The sequence below is a fragment of the Tachypleus tridentatus genome, chromosome 10 (genome assembly GCF_004210375.1).
Source record: "Tachypleus tridentatus isolate NWPU-2018 chromosome 10, ASM421037v1, whole genome shotgun sequence".
Classification (NCBI taxonomy): Eukaryota; Metazoa; Arthropoda; class Merostomata; order Xiphosura; family Limulidae; genus Tachypleus; species Tachypleus tridentatus.
This window is the reverse complement of record NC_134834.1, coordinates 7,248,060-7,266,583: the sequence shown is the minus strand read 5'-3', so window position 1 is coordinate 7,266,583 and position 18,524 is coordinate 7,248,060. Positions and strand designations below refer to the sequence as shown.

At 34.7% G+C, this 18,524-nt stretch overlaps 1 protein-coding gene across 1 annotated transcript in view; it reads left to right on the top strand.

Annotated features, from left to right (window-relative positions):
- LOC143228701 (dynamin-like) overlaps window positions 1–16,124 on the top strand; it is a 51,024-nt gene extending 34,900 nt beyond the window's left edge. The window contains exons 14-20 of the mRNA XM_076459977.1: window positions 2,196–2,309; window positions 4,341–4,450; window positions 5,181–5,463; window positions 7,395–7,451; window positions 7,938–8,119; window positions 8,233–8,412; window positions 13,742–16,124. Of these exons, the coding sequence (XP_076316092.1) occupies window positions 2,196–2,309; window positions 4,341–4,450; window positions 5,181–5,463; window positions 7,395–7,451; window positions 7,938–8,119; window positions 8,233–8,412; window positions 13,742–13,808 (993 nt within the window). The 3' untranslated portion in view covers window positions 13,809–16,124. The remainder of the gene's footprint in view (window positions 1–2,195; window positions 2,310–4,340; window positions 4,451–5,180; window positions 5,464–7,394; window positions 7,452–7,937; window positions 8,120–8,232; window positions 8,413–13,741) is intronic.
- Window positions 16,125–18,524: the final 2,400 nt, after the last annotated feature.

Sequence of the window (18,524 nt, the reverse complement as noted above, 5' to 3'; positions counted from 1 at the left end):
GTAAATCAGATAGGTGGTACAGCTGACATCCTTGTAACCTTTAATATTCCCTGACCTGGATGGTTGTGAATCAGATAGGTGGTACAGCTGACATCCTTGTAACCTTTAATATTCCCTGACCTGGATGGTTGTGAATCAGATAGGTGGTACAGCTGACATCCTTGTAACCTTTAATATTCCCTGACCTGGATGGTTGTGAATCAGATAGGTGGTACAGCTGACATCCTTGTAACCTTTAATATTCCCTGACCTGGATGGTTGTGAATCAGACAGGTGGTACAGCTGACATCCTTGTAACCTTTAATATTCCCTGACCTGGATGTTTGTGAATCAGATAGGTGGTACAGCTGACATCCTTGTAACCTTTAATATTCCCTGACCTGGATGTTTGTGAATCAGATAGGTGGTACAGCTGACATCTGTGTAACCTTTAATATTCCCTGACCTGGATGTTTGTGAATCAGATAGGTGGTACAGCTGACATCCTTGTAACCTTTAATATTCCCTGATCTGGATGTTTGTGAATCAGATAGGTGGGACAGCTGACATCCTTATAACCTTTAATATTCCCTGACCTGGATGTTTGTGAATCAGATAGGTGGTACAGCTGACATCCTTGTAACCTTTAATATTCCCTGACCTGGATGTTTGTGAATCAGATAGGTGGTACAGCTGACATCCTTGTAACCTTTAATATTCCCTGACCTGGATGTTTGTGAATCAGATAGGTGGTACAGCTGACATCCTTGTAACCTTTAATATTCCCTGACCTGGATGTTTGTGAATCAGATAGGTGGTACAGCTGACATCTGTGTAACCTTTAATATTCCCTGACCTGGATGTTTGTGAATCAGATAGGTGGGACAGCTGACATCCTTGTAACCTTTAATATTCCCTGACCTGGATGTTTGTGAATCAGATAGGTGGGACAGCTGACATCCTTGTAACCTTTACTATTCCCTGACCTGGATGTTTGTGAATCAGATAGGTGGTACAGCTGACATCCTTGTAACCTTTAATATTCCCTGATCTGGATGTTTGTAAATCAGATAGGTGGTACAGCTGACATCCTTGTAACCTTTAATATTCCCTGATCTGGATGTTTGTAAATCAGATAGGTGGTACAGCTGACATCCTTGTAACCTTTAATATTCCCTGACCTGGATGTTTGTGAATCAGATAGGTGGTACAGCTGACATCCTTGTAACCTTTAATATTCCCTGACCTGGATGGTTGTGAATCAGATAGGAGGTACAGCTGACATCCTTGTAACCTTTAATATTCCCTGACCTGGATGTTTGTAAATCAGATAGGTGGTACAGCTGACATTCTTGTAACCTTTAATATTACCTGACCTGGATGTTTGTGAATCAGATAGGTGGGACAGCTGACATCCTTGTAACCTTTAATATTACCTGACCTGGATGTTTGTGAATCAGATAGGTGGGCCTCTAGTATTCCCTGATCTGGATGTTTTACTGTTACATCATAGACAATGAAAACTAGTTTATGCTGGTAAAACAACTTGCATTCTTTTTGAATCACTGGCTCAGTTTGATAAGCTTGATTTTGATGAATTTGAAAGTTTTTATTTCTTTTATGAACAAAATAAAGGTATAGTTTTATAAACAGTAAATTTTATTTTAAAAGTTATAATCTACATGCTGAAATCTAGGAAGCATTACAAAGCAGTACACTTAAACTTTATAATAAAATAGAAACAAGTAAACTACACGTGATTTCTTACCTCAAGTTAACTTCTTGTGTCCATTTCCAACTCTAAATCATTTCTTTTGACTTTTGCCAGACCAACAATCTGGAGAATGGTAAAAGTCAAGTTGTTGACTTAACTTTTGAAGTCAGCTGTTTTGTTAGCTATAGAATAAGGTATATTGTTGGTAGTGATTTCTTGATATATTATAATTTTATATATATTAAAAATAATAAGGTTAGTGACTAATGTTTGAAGAAAGTTAAATTTTTACTGAGTGATATAAAGAAGTTACTTGCTTACTGCTGTTTCTATTAATGTGTCTTCTGTATTATAGGTGTTATTTTATGTTAAGGTAATATTTCTTATACACAAGAATACTTAAAACTAAGTTTAAGTTTTACTGAGTGTTTTCTTCATGAATACAAGTAGCAGTTTCATTTTATGGAAGTGGTAAATGTAACTTATTTATTTCAACTTGCAGGTGATTCGGAGAGGTTGGATGTGTATTCATAATTTGGGTATCATGAAAGGTGGTTCTCGGGACTACTGGTTTGTTTTAACATCAGAATCCCTTTCTTGGTACAAAGATGAAGAAGTGAGTATTTGGATGTTTGTTTTAACATCTGGATTTCTTTCACAGTATAAAAATGAAGTGAGTATTTGGATGTTTGTTTTAACGTTTGAATCCCTTTCACGGTATAAAGATGAAGTGAGTATTTGGATGTTTGTTTTAACGTCTGAATTCCTTTCACGGTATAAAGATGAAGTGAGTATTTAGATGTTTGTTTTAACGTCTGAATCCCTTTCACGGTATAAAGATGAAGTGAGTATTTGGATGTTTGTTTTAACGTGTGAATCCCTTTCACGGTATAAAGATGAAGTGAGTATTTGGATGTTTGTTTTAACGTGTGAATCCCTTTCACGGTATAAAGATGAAGTAAGTATGTGGATGTTTGTTTTAACGTCTGAATCCCTTTCACGGTATAAAGATGAAGTAAGTATGTGGATGTTTGTTTTAATGTGCGAATCCCTTTCACGGTATAAAGATGAAGTAAGTATGTGGATGTTTGTTTTAATGTGTGAATCCCTTTCACGGTATAAAGATGAAGTAAGTATGTGGATGTTTGTTTTAATGTGTGAATCCCTTTCACGGTATAAAGATGAAGTGAGTATGTGGATGTTTGTTTTAACGTGTAAATCCCTTTCACGGTATAAAGATGAAGTAAGCATTTGGATGTTTGTTTTAACGTCTGAATCCCTTTCACGGTATAAAGATGAAGTAAGCATTTGGATGTTTGTTTTAACGTCTGAATCCCTTTCACGGTATAAAGATGAAGTAAGCATTTGATGTTTGTTTTAACGTCTGAATCCCTTTCACGGTATAAAGATGAAGTAAGCATTTGGATGTTTGTTTTAACGTCTGAATCCCTTTCACGGTATAAAGATGAAGTAAGCATTTGGATGTTTGTTTTAACGTCTGAATCCCTTTCACGGTATAAAGATGAAGTAAGCATTTGGATGTTTGTTTTAACGTCTGAATCCCTTTCACGGTATAAAGATGAAGTGAGTATTTGGATGTTTGTTTTAACGTGTGAATCCCTTTCACCGTATAAAGATGAAGTGAGTATGTGGATGTTTGTTTTAACGTGTGAATCCCTTTCACGGTATAAAGATGAAGTAAGTATTTGAATGTTTGTTTTAACGTGTGAATCCCTTTCACGGTATAAAGATGAAGTAAGTATTTGAATGTTTGTTTTAACGTGTGAATCCCTTTCACGGTATAAAGATGAAGTGAGTATTTGGATGTTTGTTTTAACGTGTGAATCCCTTTCACGGTATAAAGATGAAGTGAGTATTTGGATGTTTGTTTTAACGTCTGAATCCCTTTGACGGTATAAAGATGAAGTGAGTATTTGGATGTTTGTTTTAACGTGTGAATCCCTTTCACGGTATAAAGATGAAGAAAGTTTTCAGTTGTATGGTAAGAGTATTGAACTTAAAAATTATAGTTTGAGATATCAAAATATTTTTATTATACTCCACTGGTTAGTTTTACATTTAAATTTTCTGGAATATAATATCACATTGTTGCTATTTGACCCAATCAACAAATGTTAACATATTAAAGTAATAAGGTTAAGAATTGTTTAGATCCACTGGACAATTACAAGGTTAAAGTGTCGCAGTGAAACTGTGACTTAGAATTTATGACCATTGACCTATCAACTGAAAAGAAAGATTTGAGAGCTTTAGTGTTTCTTCAGGTGTCAACTGAGAACTAAAGATAGGAACCAAATCTTCTCGTGTTTTGTTACATCAATATTGATTCATTTCTTTATGATCATTCAAGTATCATGAGGAACTTAAATTTTCATTTGAAATGAAATTAGAACAAGTGGTGGTGGTGTTTAGAGGAAGAAGCTAGAAAGTGTGTAACTTAGAGATGTGTATTTCTATTAAGAAAATATAGAAACCTCTTCCTGACATTCGACCCTTCATTGCTGACAGGTTTAATTTCGTGTTTAAATTTAAGTATTGAAGTTATAAAAGTTTGAGAATATAATGACCTTTTGACCTTGTTTATAGTATTTGAACTGGAGTTTTTGAACATGTTTCTGTGTAACAGGAGAGGGATAAAAAATATATGCTCCAGTTGGATGGCTTAAAAATCAAAGACATTGATCCAGGTTTTATGTGCCGTCGTCATACCTATGCTCTCTTTAATCCGGATCAGAGGTAATGAATTTGTTGTATATTTTGTTGCTTTGGAACTTTTCTGATCCAGACAAAATGTAGTATTACAGGTAAACATCGATATAAAACGCATCGATAAAGCACGATAATCAGTTGGGTGCAATGGGGTCTTAGGCCCCAAATTTTTTGGGGTTTCTACTTTTAGAATATCAGCCCCCATCAAAGTAATGAATTCGATAAATTTCTTTAGAATTCTGCTTTTTACATTTAATTTCAGTCTTAAAATTGAGTTTAATAAATAAAAAAAAAATGCTATATCATTGGTGTAAGTGGTTTTGTTTGTTTTTCTTTATTTCACTACAAAACGCGTAAATTTTGCATTATCGCTCACCCCGAGGGTCAAAAAAATATATAATCAAATCGGTATAAGGCGCAATCAGATACAACGCGGTCGAATTTTTTGGACCCCAACTAGCGCCTTATATCGATGTTTGACTGTATTTATAATGGACCTACTTCATTCCTCTTAAAGTTTTCATCTGATACAATTAGATGGTGTTACTACTTTAAATCCTACTCACTTTATTTATTCACGTTGTGATGACATATCATAAAATATTAGCTAGCTTTTAATGCTTTTGCTAAGTACTTGACTATATGTTGTGACCACAATGAATAGTTTGTTGCTCTACACATTTGTATACATAGGTTTGTCTAAAACCTTGTTTATGAAAGTATCGAGAAACTTAGAATTTTATTTTTGTCAGAGTAGAAATGTGTACAAAGACTACAAGCAGCTTGAGCTGTCTTGTGAGGGTCAAGAAGAAGTGGATAGCTGGAAAGCGTCTTTCCTTAGAGCAGGCGTATATCCTGATCGGTCATCGGGAACAACGAACGGTGATGCGGAATCTGAGAGCACAGGCCAATCGATGGACCCCCAGTTGGAACGACAGGTTGAAACAATCAGAAACTTAGTGGACTCTTATATGAAAATAGTAACGAAGACATTCCGAGATCTGGTTCCAAAGATCATCATGCACTTAACAATAAACAATGTTAGTGTTCATAGTTTTTATTTTATAAAATAACCACCTGAGATCTGGTGATGAAGATCATAATACAGTTAACAATGTTAGTGTTCATAGTTTTTATTTTATAAAATAACCATCTGAGATCTGATTAAAAAGATCATAATACAGTTAACAATATTGGTGTTCATAGTTTTTATTTTATAAAATAACCACCTGAGATCTGGTGACAAAGATCATAATACAGTTAACAATGTTAGTGTTCATAGTTTTTATTTTATAAAATAACCACATGAGATCTGATTAAAAAGATCATAATACAGTTAACAATATTGGTGTTCATAGTTTTTATTTTATAAAATAACCACCAGAGATCTGGTGACAAAGATCATAATACAGTTAACAATGTTAGTGTTCATAGTTTTATTTTATAAAATAACCACCTGAGATCTGGTGACAAAGATCATAATACAGTTAACAATATTGGTGTTCATAGTTTTTATTTTATAAAATAACCACCTGAGATCTGGTGATGAAGATCATAATACAGTTAATAATATTAGTGTTCATAGTTTTTATTTTATAAAATAACCACATGAGATCTGGTGATGAAGATCGTAATACAGCTAACAATATTAGTGTTCATAGTTTTTATTTTATAAAATAACCACATGAGATCTGATTACAAAGATCATAATACAGTTAACAATATTAGTGTTCATAGTTTTTATTTTATAAAATAACCACATGAGATCTGATTACAAAGATCATAATACAGTTAACAATATTAGTGTTCATAGTTTTTATTTTATAAAATAACCACCTGAGATCTGGTGACAAAGATCATAATACAGTTAACAATATTGGTGTTCATAGTTTTTATTTTATAAAATAACCACCTGAGATCTGGTGATGAAGATCATAATACAGTTAACAATATTAGTGTTCATAGTTTTTATTTTATAAAATAACCACATGAGATCTGGTGATGAAGATCGTAATGCAGCTAACAATATTAGTGTTTATAGTTTTTATTTTATAAAATAACCACATGAGATCTGGTGATGAAGATCGTAATACAGCTAACAATATTGGTGTTCATAGTTTTTATTGTATAAAATAACCACCCGAGATCTGGTGATGAAGACCATAATACAGTTAACAATATTGGTGTTCATAGTTTTTATTGTATAAAATAACCACCGAGATCTGGTGATGAAGATCATAATACAGTTAACAATATTGGTGTTCATAGTTTTTATTGTATAAAATAACCACCTGAGATCTGATTACAAAGATCATAATACAGTTAACAATATTGGTGTTCATAGTTTTTATTTTATAAAATAACCACCTGAGATCTGATTACAAAGATCATAATACAGTTAACAATATTGGTGTTCATAGTTTTTATTTTATAAAATAACCACCTGAGATCTGGTGACAAAGATCATAATACAGTTAACAATATTGGTGTTCATAGTTTTTATTTTATAAAATAACCACATGAGATCTGATTACTAAGATCATAATACAGTTAACAATATTGGTGTTTATAGTTTTTATTTTATAAAATAACCACATGAGATCTGATGACAAAGATCATAATACAGTTAACAATGTTGGTGTTCATAGTTTTTATTTTATAAAATAACCACATGAGATCTGATTACAAAGATCATAATACAGTTAACAATATTGGTGTTCATAGATTTTATTTTATAAAATATTTTAACAGATCTTTGGTTTATTTGTTCCAAATTGTTACTAAGGTCATAATGATGTCATTACTCGTATTTTATGCCACTTAAAACAAAATAGTGACCCAATAACGGAAATGTATCAAAGCATTTTGATTATAATTATATGCTATATGCAGTATTTGCTCAGATTTGTTGGTCGTCAGTTGGACACGGTAAATACACGAACATTGAAATTCTGATTTTATTCATTCACAGACAAAAGATTTCATATATGGAGATCTCCTGCCAAGTTTGTATGCTTCAAGTGACCAGGTGAGAACTTCTCCTCATCATGTAAGATTTCTTCTGGATCTTCATCTCTGTTTTCCCACAGTGTGAAAGATAATTCAGTCTGTAAAAGTCTATTAGATAAAGTATAGATACAAATGGTTCCTTGTGTGATATTAGTAAATTAAGTCTGCTTTACTTACACTGGCAGGTGGGTCAAATGCTCCTTCCAAATTAAACTTTCTATCCACTGTCTGTAATTGCTAGAGCAGAGATCACCAATCGGGATATTTAAAAACGCACTGCGAGCAAATATGTTCCAGTGTGCTTGGGTTAACCATCATGAGATTAAAGTTGAAACATTGTTACCTGTATGATGTGTTTAATACTTGTATAAGCCATCTCTGCTCTCGGTTTATTTCAAGTGGTTTTATCTACAACATTGTTTAAAGCAAATTAGATAATTTTTCCCACACACTGGAAGAAGGCTACTTATAATCCTTGTGTTTACTGTGTCAAAAATAATTACAGACGACATTGATGGAGGAATCCCAAGAAGAAGCTATCAAACGGGAGGAGGTGCTCCGAATGTATCATGCTTGTAAAGATGCTCTGAAGATAATTGGAGATGTTTCTATGACAACAACTTATCAACCTGTCCCACCTCCAGTGAAAGATGACTGGCTAAAAGCCACTACACCAGACTCGCCTCGGTGAGTGTGAACCTGTACAAATAGTTTATTAAAAGACCACCAGGACTTTGGCCTTTCTTAGCCTAACACGTACTGTTCACTTGTATTTTACATATGTTTATTGTTCTCTACAGACCATCTTCACCTGGGCCAAGACGAAATCCCTCCATCAGAATTCCTCCCCTACCACCTGTGGCTTCCCGCCCCATACCTATAGTACCATCTCGCCCTGAAGCTATGACCAACAGAGCCCCACCAGCAGCTCCTCCAAGACCAGTGTCCTCAGGAAACCTAACTCCACCATTGGTTCCTTCGTAAGTGTTTGGGTTTATTTGATTTTAATATTGGGTCAGTAAAGTTTAAAACTTCTAAACATAACAAATTCTCAAGACACAGTTACTTCTTTATAATAACACAGATGTTCCATTGTTTTCCTTCTCTACTAATGCCCAAGTCAGTTTTAACTGTCCAAAGATTATGGAAGCTCTGTTGGGTTGAAACACAGTAATCTGCTTCTTTCATCCTTGGCCTATTGGTAATTTGTTTGTGGTTGTTACTAAAGATATTTTTTTTTATTTAGACAGTTGGATATACAGAGGTAAGAAGTTGTAGGCATTCCATCAGTAAATGATAAAATATAAAGTTAAGTACTCGAGGGTGGAAGGAAAACTGTCGGATTAGTTTTATGTTTATTAACCTGGAAATATAGTTTAAACAAAACTCTAAAAAGTGGATGGGTCTTCATTATCTTCTGGTTATGTGCTGTTTATAGAAGTTTTAAAAAATCAAATTAAATGTTGTGATCACTAAAATCCATTTAAACTGTTGTGGTTAAGAACTGTGTCCAAACATGGAAGTACAAGGTCACGGACGAATGCTTTGATTGGTGTTTTGAGCAGATCAGCGACATAGGCTTTTTCTAGCACAATACATTTTTTCTGTGTCTTCCACTACTCTTATTGAATGTTAAGTTCAAGTTTCTTGTATGTTTTAACATATAAAAGCAAGGTCTTAGTGCGAGTGTTTGTTCTCTAACTTTTTCCACGATAGTATTAAACTAACAACCCTCAAACAGCTTAGCATCTTTTGATAACTCTAGTGTTTATAACCATGTCTGTGTTTATGTATTTCCCGTCTTTGTTGTTACCTGCTTTAGGCGAGGGTCTGCAGGAGCCCTTCCTTCCGTACCACCACGAAACACGCAGGCAGGGCCAGAGCCTGTTTTTGATGCCTTTGGCATGCCTCTACACAAATAACATTGTCAGACAGGGGCAGATTCACTGAGTAGGTTAAGAAGTTGTAGATTGGTGATTGAGTTAATGACTTGTGTCAACTTGCATCACTATATTTAGGACCTTATAATGTCTTGTTAATAAAGCATGTATGTTGTATAATAGCTACAAATGGTGTTCCATTTATTATATGTAGTTGTTTTCATTGTAGAAACAATCCTGTTGTTGTTAATGTTTAGGATTCAATGTTTAATACGTGTTTCCCTGTGAGAAACATAGAAATATGTTTTTAAAATCTTCTTCCAGATTATTAACTAGTTCTCTGTATTTTTGAATTAGTACTAGTTCAATGAAGCATAAGTCAGACATCAACAATTGTAGATGTGCCATAAACTAATATGACATTTTGTTTCACAAAGTCGTTGTTTGTATTTCATTTCTGGTGAATTTATTTTATTATAACTGTTTGTGAAAATAGCTCAGTTTTTCATCTCTTGGCTTTCTACATCTCTCCACTTTGACGTGTCGAGACCTGACAGAGTTTACTATGTAATCTTATCTCTCCACTTTGACGTGTCGAGATCTGACAGAGTTTACTATGTAATCTTATCTCTCCACTTTGACGTGTCGAGACCTGACAGAGTTTACTATGTAATCTTATCTCTCCACTTTGACGTGTCGAGACCTGACAGAGTTTACTATGTAATCTTATCTCTCCACTTTGACGTGTCGAGACCTGACAGAGTTTACTATGTAATCTTATCTCTTCACTTTGACATGTTGAGACCTGACAGTTTACCATGTAATCTTATCTCTCCACTTTGTGACATGTTTAGACCTGACAGTTTACCATGTAATCTTATCTCTCCACTTTGTGACATGTTTAGACCTGACAGTTTACCATGTAATCTTATCTCTCCACTTTGTGACATGTTTAGATCTGACAGAGTTTACTATGTAATCTTATCTCTTCAGTTTGTGACGTGTTCAGACCTGACAGTTTACTATGTAATCTTATCTCTCCACTTTGTGACGTGTTGAGACCTGACAGTTTACTATGTAATCTTATCTCTTCAGTTTGTGACGTGTTCAGACCTGACAGTTTACTATGTAATCTTATCTCTCCACTTTGTGACGTGTTGAGACCTGACAGTTTACTATGTAATCTTATCTCTTCAGTTTGTGACGTGTTCAGACCTGACAGTTTACTATGTAATCTTATCTCTCCACTTTGTGACGTGTTGAGACCTGACAGTTTACTATGTAATCTTATCTCTCCACTTTGTGACATGTTCAGACCTGACAGTTTACTATGTAATCTTATCTCTTCAGTTTGTGAAGTGTTGAGACCTGACAGTTTACTATGTAATCTTATCTCTTCAGTTTGTGACGTGTTGAGACCTGACAGTTTACTATGTAATCTTATCTCTTCAGTTTGTGACGTGTTGAGACCTGACAGTTTACTATGTAATCTTATCTCTTCAGTTTGTGACGTGTTGAGACCTGACAGAGTTTACCATGTAATCTTATCTCTTCAGTTTGTGACGTGTTCAGACCTGACAGAGTTTACCATGTAATCTTATCTCTTCAGTTTGTGACGTGTTCAGACCTGACAGAGTTTACCATGTAATCTTATCTCTTCAGTTTGTGACGTGTTCAGACCTGACAGAGTTTACCATGTAATCTTATCTCTCCACTTTGTGACATGTTCAGACCTGACAGTTTACTATGTAATCTTATCTCTTCAGTTTGTGACGTGTTGAGACCTGACAGTTTACTATGTAATCTTATCTCTTCAGTTTGTGACGTGTTGAGACCTGACAGTTTACTATGTAATCTTATCTCTTCAGTTTGTGACGTGTTGAGACCTGACAGTTTACTATGTAATCTTATCTCTCCACTTTGTGACGTGTTGAGACCTGACAGTTTACTATGTAATCTTATCTCTCCACTTTGTGACATGTTCAGACCTGACAGTTTACTATGTAATCTTATCTCTTCAGTTTGTGACGTGTTGAGACCTGACAGTTTACTATGTAATCTTATCTCTTCAGTTTGTGACGTGTTCAGACCTGACAGTTTACTATGTAATCTTATCTCTTCAGTTTGTGACGTGTTCAGACCTGACAGTTTACTATGTAATTTTATCTCTTCAGTTTGTGACGTGTTGAGACCTGACAGTTTACTATGTAATCTTATCTCTTCAGTTTGTGACGTGTTGAGACCTGACAGTTTACTATGTAATCTTATCTCTTCAGTTTGTGACGTGTTGAGACCTGACAGAGTTTACCATGTAATCTTATCTCTTCAGTTTGTGACGTGTTGAGACCTGACAGTTTACTATGTAATCTTATCTCTTCAGTTTGTGACGTGTTGAGACCTGACAGTTTACTATGTAATCTTATCTCTTCAGTTTGTGACGTGTTGAGACCTGACAGTTTACTATGTAATCTTATCTCTTCAGTTTGTGACGTGTTGAGACCTGACAGAGTTTACCATGTAATCTTATCTCTTCAGTTTGTGACGTGTTCAGACCTGACAGAGTTTACCATGTAATCTTATCTCTTCAGTTTGTGACGTGTTCAGACCTGACAGAGTTTACCATGTAATCTTATCTCTTCAGTTTGTGTCGTGTTCAGAACTGGCAGAGTTTACTATGTAATCTTGTAACCCAACTTATAATAACGGTAATTCTTCTAGGTCAGTCTCAGAATGTATTGTTTTAACATATTTCATGTTAATTGAACAATTTTAGTACTGAATGTGTGTTTTCTTTCAGAAAGTTAGCTTTCTTAACTTACATTCCTATTTTATTGTTGAGAAAAAATAACTTTTTTTTATCCTGACTTAAAAAGAAGTTCTAAGGTCTTATTAATTATATTTATTATATTGTTGTAATGATATTAAATTCACGTATAAAGGTCACTATTTAGTTCTGCAGCACTTTTGTTCTGTGAAAGTGGTTGTCACGTGTAATCTGTATTAACTGTTTATAAATTATTATAATATGACTAAATGTTTCTGTTGAATGAGGGTGGTGTCCAGTCGGAACGAATAGAAGTACTCTATGTGATAGAATGTCGAACTTTTCTTGGTAGGTTATTGTTGGTGATTGTTTATTGTTCACCCAGAATATTTACTGATCTTGTGAGATGCCACTGAATATATTGAACCATTAACTTCATCAGGATGTATTATTAAGCTGGATGTAATCAGGATATTAAAAACAAAACTTTTAGTTTTGAATTTTGTTGTATGTTATTCCCCAACAATTTTCAGTTTGTTTGTATAAATGATGATTTCGTAATTGGTGCACTGTTTGTGCACACTAAGTTGTAAGCTTAGATCAACTAGATGTTCACGAGTGGAGTGGGACTTGCCTGTGCACACTAGTAAGTTGTAAGCTTAGATCAACTAGATGTTCATGAGTGGAGTGGGACTTGCCTGTGCACACTAGTAAGTTGTAATCTTAGATCAAGTAGGTGTTCACGATGGAGTGGGACTTGCCTGTGCACACTATTAAGTTGTAAGCTTATATCATATAGGTGTCCACAAGTGTAGTGGGACTTGCCTGTGCACACAAGTTGTAAGCTTAGATCATGTAGGTGTCCACAAGTGTAGTGGGACTTGCCTGTGCACACTAGTAAGTTGTAAGCTTAGATCAAGTAGGTGTCCACAAGTGTAGTGGGACTTGCCTGTGCACACTAGTAAGTTTTAAGCTTAGATCAAGTAGGTGTCCACAAGTGTAGTGGGACTTGCCTGTGCACACTAGTAAGTTGTAAGCTTATATCATATAGGTGTCCACAAGTGTAGTGGGACTTGCCTGTGCACACAAGTTGTGTTTAGATCATGTAGGTGTCCACAAGTGTAGTGGGACTTGCCTGTGCACACTAGTAAGTTGTAAGCTTAGATCAAGTAGGTGTCCACAAGTGTAGTGGGACTTGCCTGTGCACACCAGTAAGTTTTAAGCTTAGATCAAGTAGGTGTCCACAAGTGTAGTGGGACTTGCCTGTGCACACTAGTAAGTTGTAAGCTTATATCATATAGGTGTCCACAAGTGTAGTGGGACTTGCCTGTGCACACAAGTTGTAAGCTTAGATCATGTAGGTGTCCACAAGTGTAGTGGGACTTGCCTGTGCACACTAGTAAGTTGTAAGCTTAGATCAAGTAGGTGTCCACAAGTGTAGTGGGACTTGCCTGTGCACACTAGTAAGTTTTAAGCTTAGATCAAGTAGGTGTCCACAAGTGTAGTGGGACTTGCCTGTGCACACTAGTAAGTTGTAAGCTTAGATCAAGTAGGTGTCCAAGAGTAGTGTTACTTTCTTTCTGGCATGCCCAACTTTACTATGCTTGCATGTTTGTTTCAGTTATTAAAACTTGGTTATTTGTTACATTCTGTTATGTTTTGTAGGAGATCCAATTCTTCTGTTACTCCACGTATTCCCGACAGGCCTCAAATTCCAGCCAGGCCTTATTAGATCACTGCTGATAAATTAAAGTGAACTGACCAAGACTGTATTATCAGTGATCCAGCTATTTATGTTCCTAGGTTCAAACGTTATTGTTGGTTTTGTTTTTAAAAATCATTTTAATTTTTCCTGAGTGAAACATTGACAGCCATACTGGGAGTGACTGTGATGGTAATTGTATGTTTTTTTTTCCTATGGAAAGAAAGTATTTTTTTCAATGTGTATATATAAGAAATTGATTATGTATATTTATAACTTATGATGACTTATGAAAAGAGGGTAGAAACCATGGAATATATTGGCTGTTACCTTTAGTAAAATATCTTTATTGTGCTGATGTTGTTAAAGTTGTTAGCTTAACAGTTTCATTGATGCAAGTAAGGCAAAGTTTATTTCTAATAGGAGCTTTCTCAGTAACACTCTACATTTTATATGTTACTCTAGGGTGTAGTAGTTTGACATTTTAAAGAACTGTTCAACTGACTTTGGTAAAACATGTAGTCAATGACCGTGGACACACCAGTGGTTTAGTAAAAACATAACATTTCACAAACCAGATTCTGTCTCTGCATACAAATTGATACAATGTGTGTACTGTGAACAGGTGTGTCGCATCCGTATAATGATTTGATACAATGTGTGTACTGTGAACAGGTGTGTCACATCCGTATATTGATTTGATACAATGTGTGTACTGTGAACAGGCGTGTCGCATCCGTATATTGATTTGATACAATGTGTGTACTGTGAACAGGCGTGTCGCATCCGTATATTGATTTCATACAATGTGTGTACTGTGAACAGGCGTGTCGCATCCGTATATTGATTTCATACAATGTGTGTACTGTGAACAGGTGTGTCACATCCGTATATTGATTTGATACAATGTGTGTACTGTGAACAGGCGTGTCACATCCGTATATTGATTTGATATAATGTGTGTACTGTGAACAGGTGTGTCACATCCGTATATTGATTTGAACACGACTAAAGGAACTCTTAACATTTCATTTGATATAGCCACTTCTCAGTCAAAGCTCAGTGTCGATCTGGACAATCATCCAATTACTACAGACATTGACTTTAGACTTAATTAGAACTGCGAAGAAGCCATTCAAACTGTAGTGAACAGTAGATATACACACTTGGTATCGTCTCGTTTCTTGCAGTCAAACTGTAGAGAGTGAACAGTAGATATACACATGAAATACGTGTTTTAATCATGGATATACAATATGCACTTTACAAAACTTGAACTCTGTCAAATGAAATGATTCGTAAAGATGAGTCGAGTTTCCAGTTATAAAGATTTGATCTGATAGCAACACTTTTACTGTAAATCTTTTAAATGTTTTGTTCTTAATGGTTGTCTAGCGTATTATTATAAGGTATTCAACACTGTCACAGTGTGAGTGTTAATTATGGTTGGGATGTGAATTGCTGCACATTACAGTGATAACACTGTGTAACACAACACTATGTAACACAAATTTTGTTCCTGGATAGTATGTGTTATTTGCTTATGTTTTAGAAGTACATAAAATGGCCATTATTCCCTTTAAACTTTGCTTTTGTGACCTGGATAATAAAATTTAGAAATTAACCTATTTTCAATGTAAAAACGGACAAATTTGCACATTTTCATTTACATAAGGTCTGAATAAAACAACATATGAATCAAGATTTACATGTATTTATACTAAAGTTATACAAACATGTTTAGAAGTGAATAGTTTTTCTAGATTTGTGACTGTAATGTAAATCACTTTCACATATCAGCCCCCAAATATAGTCTCCTATCATGTTTTGGTTATATGCTCCCAGGTCACAAAAGCAAAGTTTGAAGAGAAAAATTGGTCTTTTCTATTTACTTTAGGCATAAGCAACTGGGAACTAACACTTTCTGTCCAGGAACAGTAAAACTTTTGTTACTTAGTGTTACTTGTTTTGTAAAATTTAATCTACATGTACATGAAAGTTTGGTTTAGGTTGTACATAAAATGTAAATGAAATATTTTTAGCACTCAGAAGGCATGAACTGGATTAGTACTCCAGTGTGTGTTTATTCAGCATGAACTGGATTAGTACTCCAGTGTGTGTTTATTCAGCATGAACTGGATTAGTACTCCAGTGTGTGTTTATTTTTTACATAATTCAGTGTAGGAATTGTAGATACTGTTGGGTATCTTTAGAAAAGTGTTTATTGTGTAACATCAAATGTTTGTGTAATAAACTATCCTCAGTCATAGTTCTGCTGTGGACATCAAGAGGTTTAAATGTATTTAATCATAACTGAATCTTATTAATAAATTATGGTTATCAAAATTATGTTGTTTTTTTATACAAGAACAATGTTCAAGATTATAACTGTTTAAAAATAGATTTAGTATACAAACAGGATATATTTGACCACTTGCATTAATTACCCACATGTCTTTTATCTGCTATGACAGTAAGTCACCAACCTGGACTATTAAAGTAATGTGATAAATTAGGTGCACACACTCTTGCACAAAACAAGAAAAAATAAATAAAAGAAAAGTTTCTGTTGGAGACACCAGCACCATGAAGTATTGAACCAGAGTTATCGGTTATTTCTGTTTGGAGAAGATAACATCAGATTTAGGAGTTTTTTCTGTTGGAGGAACTAGAACCAATGATTGTTGAACCACAATTGGCATCAGTTTCTGTTGAAGAAACTAGATCCAATGATTGTTGAACCACAATTAACATCAGTTTCTGTTGGAGGAACTAGAATCAATGATTGTTGAACCACAATTGGCATCAGTTTCTGTTGGAGGAACTAGATCCAATGATTGTTGAACCACAATTGGCATCAGTTTCTGTTGGAGGAACTAGATCCAATGATTGTTGAACCACAATTGGCATCAGTTTCTGTTGGAGGAACTAGATCCAATGATTGTTGAACCACAATTGGCATCAGTTTCTGTTGGAGGAACTAGATCCAATGATTGTTGAACCACAATTGGCATCACTTTCTGTTGGAGGAACTAGATCCAATGATTGTTGAACCACAATTAGCATCAGTTTCTGTTGGAGGAACTAGATCCAATTATTATTGAAGGAAAATTGGCAGTGGTTTCTTTGTGGAAGCTATCAGCTAACTAGTTACATGTGACATAGTTAATTGTTTTGTAAGAGTTTTGGTTTAGTTGTTACAAGGCACATATTGAGTACCATGTGCATTTATCTCTTTCAACACTTCTCAGATACACATCCCTATAGTTCATTACTTTTACCAGCTGGAGTGTAAGAAATATTCTTAACTGTGAACATTCAGGATACTAACAGAGTATAGCTGTATCACATCTAAAATACACTGGAGAATAGTCAGGTTTTGTAGCCTGGAATATACTGGATACTGTTCACGTTTTTGATATCTGAAACAGACCAGGGTACTCTGGAGACGAGTGGCATGTTATTTCCTTAACTAGACTCTTAAAGAAAATAAGAGTACAATTCCACACGGAAACAATCGTAATGTTAGCTTCCAAAAACATGTTTGTGATCTGGTGGGTTTTTTTTTACCTCACGACCTCTGGTGGTGGTGGTAAGTAAAAGTAAGTCGTATGCAACACAAAAGTGGCCTTAAAATGTGTTAAGGTTGGGTCTATTAAACAACTAGTACAGATAACATGTTGAACTCAATACCTTATGTTTTAAATACAGAAACATTATACGAACCACTAAATTAACAAATATTTACATTATGTAATTTTAAAGATTAATTTTAAACCAATGAAATTACCTGCTGTTCATAAGCAATAGATCAATAGAAAATAAGATGACAGGAACACATTGTTCATGTTCTGAATTCACTGGAACTCAAGTTCAACACACACATTTTCAGTATTTGCTATGACATCCTGAAAGTAACACTAGGCTTAGCAGCAGGCATTAATAATGGTTACCAAAAGAAGCGGCTGTTTTTCTTGGTTTTGGAAGAATCCGTCATTATCTAAATAATACATCAAGAATTACACATGTTGATGGTTTGCTAGCGTCAGATGGGGGTTGCTGTGTCAATCTGTTAAGTTTACAAACCTTAACGGAGTGGTTGAAATGGCCACAACTGTAACAACAATGATATGGATGTGTCTTCTGATGTTAACAGTGGAATACCAACCATTCTAGAATGTGGCACAACAGCATTAAGGTACTGTTTCACTGCGACAACATGTCACGTTGTACAGTGAAGGAAATAAGTTACTGTGAAAAGCAAATTTTGATCACCATAGTTAGGAACAGACATTTCTTATCTTCTGGATATAATTTTCAAGATAATTGACAGTTTCCATATTTCACAAACATTGATATTTGTATATCAAAAGGCTTAGGAAATTACAGTAGGATATAAATAATAGAAACAAGGAATCAAATAACATGAAAAATAAGTGGACAAGTTTTCCACAGAGTTGGAAGAAATAAAATTATGTCGCCAATAAGAGAATATTAACACATTGTTTTATATTCACTAGAACACACTTTTGAAATCACAAACTTGTATAAATAAGTATTGTCGAATGGATATATATATGAAAAGTATGGTACGTGAGAAAAGTTAGGTTATGGAGCTCGTGAGATTGAAAAAGACCCAACTTCAAAATTACTATTGTAGTAATCTCTGGATTGAAATTCTGAAAACCAATTGCATTACAACTTTTATTGGAGTTATTGTAATGTTGCATTATAACTTTTATTAGA